Source organism: Monopterus albus, unplaced genomic scaffold (genome assembly GCF_001952655.1).
Source record: "Monopterus albus unplaced genomic scaffold, M_albus_1.0 scaffold94.1, whole genome shotgun sequence".
NCBI lineage: Eukaryota > Metazoa > Chordata > Actinopteri > Synbranchiformes > Synbranchidae > Monopterus > Monopterus albus.
The window spans coordinates 897,640-908,713 of NW_018127974.1; the positions used below are offsets into that span (position 1 = coordinate 897,640).

Sequence of the window (11,074 nt, forward strand, 5' to 3'; positions counted from 1 at the left end):
GAGTGTCCTCTGCTTTCCATCAGTGGGAAGAGAAGACAGACTAAGCAAACCTCGTCATGAACTGGGCATTCCTCCAGGGCCTCCTCAGTGGCGTGAACAAATATTCCACAGCCTTTGGGCGAGTGTGGCTCTCTATTGTTTTCCTCTTCCGAGTATTGGTGTTTGTGGTGGCGGCAGAGAAGGTATGGGGTGATGAACAGAAAGACTTCAAATGCAACACAGCTCAGCCCGGGTGCCACAACGTCTGCTTTGACCACTTCTTCCCTGTCTCACACGTTCGACTGTGGGCCCTTCAGCTCATCTTCGTCACCTGCCCCTCGCTCCTGGTGGTGATGCATGTAGCCTACAGGGAGGACAGGGAACGTAAGAACAAGCTCAAGCATGGCGAAAACTGCCGCAGTCTCTACCTGAACACTGGCAAGAAGCGTGGAGGCCTGTGGTGGACCTACATCTGCAGTCTCATCTTCAAAATAGGTGTGGACACCACCTTTGTCTACCTCGTGTACCACATCTATGAGGGCTATGACTTCCCCAGCCTCATCAAGTGTACGCAGCAGCCCTGTCCCAACACGGTGGACTGCTTCATCGCTAGACCCACTGAGAAAAGAATCTTCACCCTCTTCATGGTGGTCACCAGTTTGGTCTGCATCGTACTCTCTATTTTGGAAATCCTCTACCTGGTTTGCAAACGCTGCTATGAATGCTCCTTGTCAGTCCATGACTCTCATCGGTCCGTGCCTGACACACTTTCCGCTGGAAGTGCCTTGGTGGAGGCGAACGGTATAAGGCTGATGAGCAAAAACCCTGAAACGCCTGCACCCTCATATGCCATATGTTCAGTTACTGACACAAACGGCAAGGGCTATATGGGAAAAAAGACATGAGAAAGGAAAGAAGCCTCTGCTTCCTCCACAGACATTTCCTAAAAAGTGGCAGCATATGCTGACTACTCGGAGACTGGACTACAGTGAAGTTAGTTCCTTGTGATTTCTGTGAACACAGAAAAGACTCTGAACTGCAACACATATGTGTCATGTGTTACCGGTCTGGAATGCACTTATCGTCGTGGATTTGGGTCAGAACATTTACAGAGGGTTTTACAGATGAGGTTCTGTAACCGTTGCAAAGTGGGGAGAAAAAAAACTAAACTAAAATAAAATGAATAAGTAAAAGCACATTTGTGTGGTCCAGTGTTAGCCTTGAGATCAATTACATGAGTCACTCCATGGTTGGAGAGTATGAACACATGTGGTTTTCTGAGTAAGATTTTCCCTCTGCTCAGTGCCCAGCCTCAGAATGTTTACTTCAGACTCCACTCTTTTCCCTTCACTCACATCTGACTCTCTGTACATACTGTACTTTACATAATATATCAAAAATTTGAAACCCTGTGCTGTTGTGTGTGCTACTGTGCTTATTTGTCATTCTGTATACAGGTAGTAGAGAGCAATGGAATTTTGTAAACAGTTGTTACAATCAGGGTTTGTGTGTTTCACAGCGCTGAGGTGCAGCAGGGCTTCATAGTTGCATTCTTCAATAAAAATCTTTTTTACATTACAAAAATGTGTAATAAGATCTCTTTAGAGTGGTTCACACACAGCAGTCTGAACAGCTGTACACTGAGAACAAGCGCTGTAATGGTAACAGGAAAAGTATTGCTAACAGTGGAAACCAGCCACGTCTGTAGCTCGGAGGAAGAGGATTTGCTTTGGCTCATATTCACTCCTTGTGCCACAAAGCCCCCCCTCCCTGTTTTTCTGCTCAGATTGCCTTGTTGCCATGAGCAGCCTTCTCATTGTTTAGCTTTATTGCCACTTTGAGAAAGGCAGAGAACGAGTGTCTCACATACTCGTTTTGATTCATCCGTGCTGACGTGCGAAGCCACCCAGTGCAGGAAGGCATGGGCTGTGTAGAAACTGAGTGGATGATTGCAGTACGTGGACAGCAGCATGCCAGACAAGACTGAGAGTAAAAAAAAAAAAAAAAACAGTTAGTGTTTTCTTCAGTTGTATCTGCTGAGGTGTTGAGATATTTTCCTGTGAAACTTCTACTGGCACCTCAACACAATGGCAGTGAATACATTTCACTTAGCATAAAGAAAGATGTAAAAACTCAAACAGCAAAGTGTCTTTCTACAAACATTTCCAGATCTTCTGTAGGCAGTTTTCACCAAGACCACTAACATCTCTGTTAGTGGAATGGAAACCGTGGAGGCCAACGTGAGGCCCGAGGATTAGCATAGTAACTTAGGGAGCTGTTTCAGGAGAGACAGCTCCCTAAGTTACCACTTTTAGATGAGAGCCACTTTTAGATGTGTATATTGTTCACCTGTGTGAACTGAGCTGGCAGAAAAAATGTCACATCCTCAGCAGATAAAAATTAAAAAAAACACCTGACTGAAGAAGTAACACGCGGGAGTAAAAGGAAAAATGTTTGCCTGCAATTGGGGTGAAGTGATCTGATTCAGCTGGCCTCTTCACCAGTGGAATCACTGCCCAAACAGGAGCCATGACCTCAAGTGTTATAGGTTATCAGTGTAATGTAATGGCTCCGAAAATATGAAAAAGTAAGCTTTAATATATGAGTTTTGCCCTTTAGCTGTTTGTTCAGAATGACTGTTCAGTAAATAAGCCAACAGTTACTCTCACTATGAGACCCTCCCCAGGTATCCAGGATATTATCTCTCCTGCCCTGGCATTCTCTGCTCTGGTACATTTCCTTCCTTTTCGTGATACAGCCAGTGTCTAATGATGTGATTATCCTGCTGCTCCAGCTTGTTGAGTCAGGCAGAGCTGGAGTCATGAGAATGCATTCCTCCAGGTGTGTAATGGAAAACTGTCGAAACCTATTATTTCAGAGCCAAAAAGCTTTTCCCCTTCTAGGGTGTGTGTTGCAATTCAACGGTTGTTATAATCACACTCGGGTAAATTACTATAACATGTATGAACTTGAACCTCATTGTTTTCATAGAAAACTGGGCCTTGTTTTGTTGTTGTGAGCACGAAACAAGCCCATTGAGATGACGGATATGATTGTGTTTTTCATTTGAAACAGTTCAAAGTTGCTGTGAGACTTCATGAATAAGTCTTTTGTATAATGTAAACAGATTTCAATAGCTCTGAAGGCAGGGACCAGCCTGCAGGACCTGGCACGTTCTGGCACAGCTGGGGCATTTTAAGAAAGCTATTTGATTTTCATTGCAGCATTGGGGACTGCAAACATGGCTGATAATGGGATGTGTTCTACATAAGACAAATACTGTGATGCAATTTTATTTGGCAAAGGTTTAAGAAAATTGTTATACAAGTAGGTGGATGGTAAAGTGGGGACAAAACTGGAACTCTTGATCTGGCAGTGAGGGTGATCTTTAAAGGTGTGGGGAGTTGGTGAATTGTGTGTTATCGGAGTAGAGCTTGGTGTTAAAAAGAATAAAAGAAGTACAATACACCTTTGTGGGACTTGTGGGTGTAGCGTGAAAAAGTCAGAAAAATGTGTGCAGGAAATGGATGAAAGAGGAACAGGGAAATACAAAATATATACTTGTTCCGTGTGACTTTATCTGGCCTCATCTCCTCGCCACTTGCTTTCTCGGCCTGTCAGAACATGTCAAAGAATGTAGGCTGGTAACACTCCCATGTCTGGAAGCCTGAAACAACAAGAGACTGAAGACTTGAATAACCACGTCTAATGACACCTTAGGGCGTGTCTTTACCTAACTAACAAGCTGGGGCAGCTCGGTTCCTGGAGGCATGATCTGCAATAACTGGCAAGCCAAGACTGTCATCTGACACTTTAGCATAATCCCGTCTTTTAGACTTGATCCTTTATGTGCGCACCTGTCTCCAAATCCCTTTCAAAGATACAGTACCTAGAGATGGATCTATTCGAGTGTGAAATATTCGAACTGCCTCATAACACGGGCCTGAGAGACAGAGAGCGGTAGAGGGAGAGAGGTAGTGGGAGGCAGAGCAACATCTGGGCCAGCTCCAGTCTTTCTTCTTTAACCCCACCCACAGGCGCATTTCTAAACGCTGTGCCCGTTTACCTGCCCAGAGAAAACTTCTATCTGTGTTAACACGACGTTAAAGCAACAAGAAAGCCACTGGAAATATGCGTACTCACGTGTTTTTGAACTACAGACCACCTATTCTTTTGGTAAGTGAAGTTTACTGTAATTAACTTTCGATGTGTCTCAGATGAGCTAAATTTGGTGAAGTTCTAAGTTTTAGCCAAGTGGAAGTTAGTGTGTTCAAGCTTGTTCACTCTTTAGCTTTTGTACATCAGTATAAGATTCTAGAATTGATCACTGGTCGTAGCAGAGGGACCATGTATCGGTGACGAGTCACATTTGGAACGAAAATATGTCCGAATAATGCGCACAGCCCGTGCGTAAAAAGGCTGTTAAGTTTTGGAGACTTACACAGAAATGCCAAGTCTACCTTTAGCTCAAAAGGGGAATACTGACAGTGTTTACTTGGATTTTAGAACAAATATAAGATTTAAAGTAAGTCTATCGGCGTTTTTAGAAAGATATATTTTTAGCTCTCGGTGCGGTAATTCCGTTGGTCCTGCTAGTTTCCTTTAGTTTGGTAAGGCCTATTCATTACTGTGTTATTGTTAGAGTTTCTGTTTCGGGTTGGGTTGATAAATGGGATCTCTGGGAGATGTTTTTGGGAGAGTACCGACTTTAAAATGTCTGAATGATAGGTTCGTTGTTATTAAAGCCAGCTGAAGTAAGTAAGACACCACTGACACATGCTCACAGAGAGAAAGCAGAGTATTCTGCAGACACTGAAAACATGTTCATCCATTTTTCTTTCTGCCTCGTCCAGATTTGAATATAAACCACTTCCTGAGCAGTGAAAGAAGTGTTCCAGAGAAAAGATATTTGAGTGCCAGCCAAGGACATGGACTGGAAGACCTTTCAAGCTCTCCTCAGCGGGGTGAACAAATACTCAACGGCGTTCGGTCGGATATGGCTGTCTGTGGTGTTTGTGTTCAGGGTGATGGTGTACGTGGTGGCAGCGGAGCGAGTGTGGGGGGACGAGCAGAAGGACTTTGACTGCAACACCAAGCAGCCCGGCTGCGCGAACGTCTGCTATGACCACTTCTTCCCCATCGCCCACATCCGCCTGTGGGCCCTGCAGCTCATCTTCATTACGTGCCCGTCCTTCATGGTGGTCATGCACGTAGCTTACCGTGATGACCGTGAGCGTAAGTACAAGGCCAAGCATGGTGAGAACGTCAAGCTGTACGAAAACACAGGCAAGAAACACGGCGGCTTGTGGTGGACCTACCTGATCAGCCTCTTTGTCAAGACGGCCATCGAGGTAAGCTTCCTCTACATCCTCCACCGAATCTACGACAGCTTCTACCTGCCAAGACTAGTCAAGTGCAAAGAGTCTCCTTGCCCCAACATAGTGGACTGCTACATCGGCCACCCCACCGAAAAGAAAGTCTTCACCTACTTCATGGTTGGAGCCTCGGCCCTTTGCATCGTCCTGAACATCTGTGAGATCATTTATCTCATCTCCAAGCGAATTGCACGAATTGTAAATAAAAGCAAGAAGCGCAAACGCACCGTGACAGTGCATCTTGACGACTGCTACAATGACCCCTTTAACAACAGTAACCACTCACTGTCAAGGATGGGGCTGAAGGAAAGGCCTCCATCCTTCAAGTCTGTATACAGGTCTCCACAGGGGCCAAGTTCACTCAGACTTGAAGAGAAGATAAGGGCCTCTGCTCCTAATCTCTCCCTCGCCTGATGATTGACAGGCAGACAATCAAAAGATCAGCAGTGATTGGGCTGGAACCTTAAGAGTAAACAGACTCGGAACTATGAGCCAAGCTACAGTGTGTGTCAGACTATGGACGTTGAGTCATCAGTACTGGACTCATCCTGTGGGCCTCTGTGTCCACTTCTAAGACTCAGAGGAATGTGAACTTTGGTTTCCAAGTCAACACCCACAATATTTACAAATCAGCTAGAGCCACATTGATTTGTTAATATAAGACTTTCCTTTCTGAATACAATATAGGTCTGTGTGCTGTTTCAGTCGTACTGTTCACACCTATTAGAACACTATATGTTCTGTCTGTAGTCTGTCTTTCTTGTGATTGGAATTTTGACATGGGGGATGCGGGACATGCCTGGCAGTGGTATCCACACTCCCAGCCAACGTCTACAGTGGTGTATCAGGGTGCTGTGTTGTCAGTGGGGATTACACATTTCAGTGATCTCTTTTAATTAACTAAAGCAGTGGCTTTATGTTCCTAATGACCCAGAATCATATAAGAATGGTAAACAGTGCTGCCTTGGCATGTGGATGCCCAAAAGGTCATAGTGTTATGGCTGAACAAGACTTGAATGTGTATAAACTGGCCAAATTGACTTTTTATTGCATTTGTTTTCTGGGTCAAGATGCATTAGTATATTTTTGTATCCAAAGTCTCTGCAGGCATTATTGTTGCTCTCAGGTTCATGCTGCACAGCCATGTGCTGTACATAAACTGCCTGCGCTTTGACGTGCTTGTACACAACCTCACCTCATCTAAGACCACTGTTGATTTTAATAGGGTGAAAGGAATGCTGCTGTTTAATTCTGTGTTGGTAGAACTGGAGCACAGTGGAGGAGGAGGGAGGAGGACAAACGCACCGCTCAGCTTTTTTTGGCAAGTCATTAATTAGCCACTGTGCAGGTGGAAATGTATTTTATGCATTGTTATTTTTCTTTTTTTTTTTTTTTAAAAAGTAAATATTTCATTTGTTGTATTTGTGTTTCTGTTCTGTGTCCCAGGAGCTTATATCACTTGTCTTTCTAGAATATATAGTTTCAGATTTATACTCCATTTAAAACACAGGACAACTGTTAGCCGTCTAATGGTAAAACTAAACACGCCATAGTACATTCTTATGTAATGAATCTTTCTCATTATTATACTCGTGGAATTAAAAACGCACCACTTTCAGAACAGGTGCTGCGTTTTTAGATTCCATGAGTATAGACTGCCTGCATTAACCATCCCCAGGCTTACATTACATCGGCGTTTATCATTTGAATTTGAGTGAACCACGACGGCCAGCGCCCTGCTGCCAAAACATATACCATACAGTATATTTCAAAGTGTTGCACAGCCCCACAGTCACACTAGCAGTGTGCCTGCCAGGCTTGTCGGTCAGGTTTCTGTGAGGTGTGGTGAACTCGTGAATCATTTGTGCAACAACCTGTAAAAAACAAAAATCACAATGGAGCTGAAAAATATTGACCAACTTCACTTTAGTAACTATATGGTCCATACTGGCTTCACATCCAACATCTATAAAACCTGATGACCACATGAAGGCTTGACATTACACAGCGTGTGCACAATCAGAGATTAGTGACATTTTATTTGTGAAAATGTTTTATTTTTAAAACTCATCTAGTTCAATATGTACATGTTGAAGTGAGACAGTTTAAAATAAATATTTAAACATTAAACAAAACATTTGTAAAATCAATGTTTTAGATGCCCAAGTTCATAAGAACTGCTGCTGATTATCCAAAAATGCTCCCTAATTTGACAACACTGATCACTGCACAGAGGACGGTCAAAAGTATCTTTTCTGACAGGAGCAGTGAGTGTATCCATCCTACAGAAACACACTGCATTCACCAAAGGAAAAAAGAAATTGGAGGATGTTATCTGGTAATTATGACTTGCTATCTCATATTACGAGATCAGGAGAAATCATAATTATGAGGGGTTGGAATGCTGCAGAACTTACCAAGAAAAGCATCAGCTTTTAACATATTCTTTATTATCATCATCATCCAATAGTGCATAGTAAAAGTGAACTATTAACAGTCAATTCAGCATACTTAGTGTCACGAATATAGACTACAAAAGGGCCTCAAAGTTGCTGCCCACAGTGTAAACTCAGTAGGATACATGTACTGAGCCGGTGTCGGAAAGCTTGTGAAATATCGGGTTTTTAAGGTTTCATCAGTATCTACATAATGCTCTCAGTAGAACAGCACACAGCAGAAATGAACTGATAAAGGTTCATTTGGTGTACTCAGTGTTCCAAAGTGTAAATAAATATAGGCTAAAAACATGGCCAAGCTGCAGCCCACAGCAACTCAAATCTATAGAAACATTATAGCCGCCTTGATGTTCCTTGTAAAAGTATGACCTGTGCACATAATTGAACTTTTACCATTTAATGTGGCATTTTCCAAAATACTATACAAAAAAGCTATTTGGAAAATTCATATTTAAGCTTGTATTCATTCTATAGATAGTCCACTAGTCTATGGGATCTAGACAGTTAGATCAGGTAGCCTCTGTATTCCTAAACAGCAACAATGAGGGCCTATTATAAAATCCTGACTGTAATTATTACACTGCATTAAACCATCAATAGTCATCACTCATGTGAACAGATATAAACTTCAACAAGGAACAAGAAGCAGGCTATGTAACGTTGCCATGGATACAGTGTATTACAATGTGGGCACCGATTTTAGCCTAAGTTATAGGCCTATTTGTTTTTGGAACACCAAGTACGCTGAATCAGCTATTAGCAGGTAATTTTGCTACCTGGCCTACTGTTGGATGTGCTGTCAGAAAAACCCAGTGTTTCTCAAGCAGGTTCTGAAGCTTTCCAACTCCTGCTCAGTACATGCATAGGCCTATAATGAGTTACACTGTAGGCAGCAACTTTGAGGCACGTCTATATTTGTTTACATTTTGGAACAGTAGTTATGCTGATTGTTATTAATAGTTCACTTTTGCTCTGCACCATTTGATATACTTACAACTACCACCGAGTTAATGTGATACTAAAGAAATCGTTAAAACCTGATGATTTTCAGGCATCATCTCGTAATTACAAGGAAAAGATCTCATAAATGAGATCCTGATCTCATATGACAAGATCTCTGTCTCATCTTGAAATTATGAGACAGTAAGTCATAATTACAAGATCCTTTTTTTGTTTGGTGAATATAATGTGCTTCCGTACAATTCATTAGACACTTTTACTGCTTGTTTTATTATTATAAACAAGGTCTGTGCTTCATTTTGGCTTACATACCGTCCAAAATGTAATATAAACACACCATTTAAGAAAAACAGATCAAGGCATAGATCTGGACAGATAGGTCCCCTATGAATAGATTGACATTACATAAGGCCATGTTCAGCCATACTATCATGTAGCAAATATCACATTTTTAAGCAGAGGGTGGGGTCACAACTACCCAAATATTAAAGTCATATTCCCAATCAAACTAAAATTAAAACGAGGAAAACTGAACATACAGAGGATGATGGCTCCTGGTTACATGATCTTGCCTCAGTATACAGTCTGTGAAAGAGCATGCAGCTTGCATTTGTTTAGAGTTTGCAGGTGGCCTGCGCCACTTTGGAGCTGGTCCTTCTGTTAAGGGTTCGACAGATGAAAGCTCCAGCATCCATCAGTTTTGAGAGGTCCACCCCCTGATGTGAGGACAAAGAGTTGCATGTATATCGCTCAGACTTTTCAGAAGAAAGCTTTCACTGCACACAATAATTATAACTGCAAATTAACTTTTGCTAGGGTTCACGATGTTTGTTTGGCCAGCGGTGAAATGGAAGTCTCTAGGTCGAAGAAAACATAGCAGTTTTTACATTTTACTTTCTGTATGTGTCAGCTCTGATGCCATTGCAGTTTGGTCTAAACTGTGTGAGCAATCACAGCACTATTAGCCACAGTTTAATATTTAGCATTTTGGGCTGAAGTGGAACATTCAGCAAACATTTGTGCATTTAATACATCAAGGCATTTCTTCCCTCACAAGAATCTCAGCTATAAAGAAACTAAAAGACAGGGGTAGCAAAGAGAAATAAAGCATGACTTCTTACTGTTTGAATCCCAAGTCCATGCAGCATATAAACCACATCTTCAGTAGCAACATTCCCAGCAGCCCCCTGGGCATAGGGACAGCCACCCAGTCCAGCTACTGACGAGTCTACCACACTGACTCCCATCTGCAAGACAATATTTACCTTGAAACAATAACTCGCCTACATGGACAGTCTATCACAAGACATTTTCAGCCGACATTAAAATAATCAGAACTAAGTCTGACCTGTAAAGCTACGAGGATGTTAGCCAGGGCCTGGCCGTAGGTATCATGGCAGTGTACTGCCAGAGCACCTACAGGTACCTCCCTGCTCACCGCCTCCAGCATTTCAGCCATGTTACCAGGAGTTCCCACTCCGATGGTGTCACCTAGGGAGATTTCATAGCAGCCCATGGAGTACAGGCGCTTTGCTACCTACATGGCAGCAACAAAGCTTGACCTTAGATTTGTCACAGGAGGTGGTGATGAAGAGCCTTCTGTCATTTTGTTATGTAACCATGTATTAAGTGAGAACTCACATGTGCAACTTTCTCAGGTGCCACTTTGCCTTCATATGGACATCCAAGAACACAGGACACATAACTGTAGTGACAAGAAACGCAGATGAGCCTCAAAGATTAATAATACAATTCCAATGATTTAAAGCTTTGTTGACAGTTAAGAGTGAGCCAGCGTTTCTACCCTCTGACTGGCACGCCGGCCTCTTTGGCTGCTTTCATAACCTCGTCAAAACGTTGTAAACTCTCGTCCACTGAGCAGTTTATGTTCTTCTGACTAAACAGCTCAGATGCAGCACCAAATATGGCTACCTCTGAAGCTCCAGCCTTCACCTGCAGTAAGAACAGCATCATCACACACAGAACAAGATTTTACAACAGCTTTTTCCCTGCCGCAGTAAGACTGATGGCAAATACAAAATGTGAAAAACCTGTGCAATAACCCCTCATTACCCTACTAAGTAGAAGACCATATACAATTACGCTACAGTGAGGAACAGAAGTATTTGAACACCCTGCGATTTTGCAAGTTCTCCCACTTAGAAATCATGGAGGGGTCTGAAATTCACATTGTAGGTGCATTCCCACTCTGAGAGACAGAATAAAAATAACTCAGGAAATCACATTGTATGATTTTTAAAGAATTTATTTGTCTTGCACTGCTGAACATAAGTATTTGAACAC

At 42.5% G+C, this 11,074-nt stretch overlaps 3 protein-coding genes across 3 annotated transcripts in view; 2 read left to right on the forward strand and 1 right to left on the reverse strand.

The window, feature by feature from the left end:
* The first annotated feature begins 6 nt into the window (after positions 1 to 6).
* Positions 7 to 1,522, forward strand: gjb10 (gap junction protein beta 10). Its single transcript, XM_020608636.1, has one exon. The coding sequence runs from the start codon at positions 57 to 59 to the stop codon at positions 882 to 884; it is 828 nt and encodes a 275-aa protein (XP_020464292.1). The 5' UTR covers positions 7 to 56; the 3' UTR covers positions 885 to 1,522.
* A 1,587-nt stretch (positions 1,523 to 3,109) lies between these two features.
* Positions 3,110 to 6,687, forward strand: gjb3 (gap junction protein beta 3). Its single transcript, XM_020608634.1, has 2 exons — positions 3,110 to 4,155; positions 4,833 to 6,687. The coding sequence occupies exon 2, from the start codon at positions 4,908 to 4,910 to the stop codon at positions 5,766 to 5,768; it is 861 nt and encodes a 286-aa protein (XP_020464290.1). The 5' UTR covers positions 3,110 to 4,155; positions 4,833 to 4,907; the 3' UTR covers positions 5,769 to 6,687.
* An 863-nt stretch (positions 6,688 to 7,550) lies between these two features.
* The window catches only part of hmgcl (3-hydroxy-3-methylglutaryl-CoA lyase), a 7,963-nt gene continuing 4,439 nt past the window's right edge, over positions 7,551 to 11,074 (reverse strand). The window contains exons 5-9 of the mRNA XM_020608633.1: positions 10,575 to 10,723; positions 10,412 to 10,475; positions 10,119 to 10,307; positions 9,892 to 10,017; positions 7,551 to 9,486 (exon numbers count right to left, since the gene is read on the reverse strand). Of these exons, the coding sequence (XP_020464289.1) occupies positions 9,385 to 9,486; positions 9,892 to 10,017; positions 10,119 to 10,307; positions 10,412 to 10,475; positions 10,575 to 10,723 (630 nt within the window). The 3' untranslated portion in view covers positions 7,551 to 9,384. The remainder of the gene's footprint in view (positions 9,487 to 9,891; positions 10,018 to 10,118; positions 10,308 to 10,411; positions 10,476 to 10,574; positions 10,724 to 11,074) is intronic.

Excerpts from the sequence above, each read along its gene's own strand:
- gjb3 (XM_020608634.1), top strand. The coding sequence starts at position 4,908 with ATGGACTGGAAGACCTTTCAAGCTCTCCTCAGCGGGGTGAACAAATAC.
- gjb10 (XM_020608636.1), top strand. The coding sequence starts at position 57 with ATGAACTGGGCATTCCTCCAGGGCCTCCTCAGTGGCGTGAACAAATAT.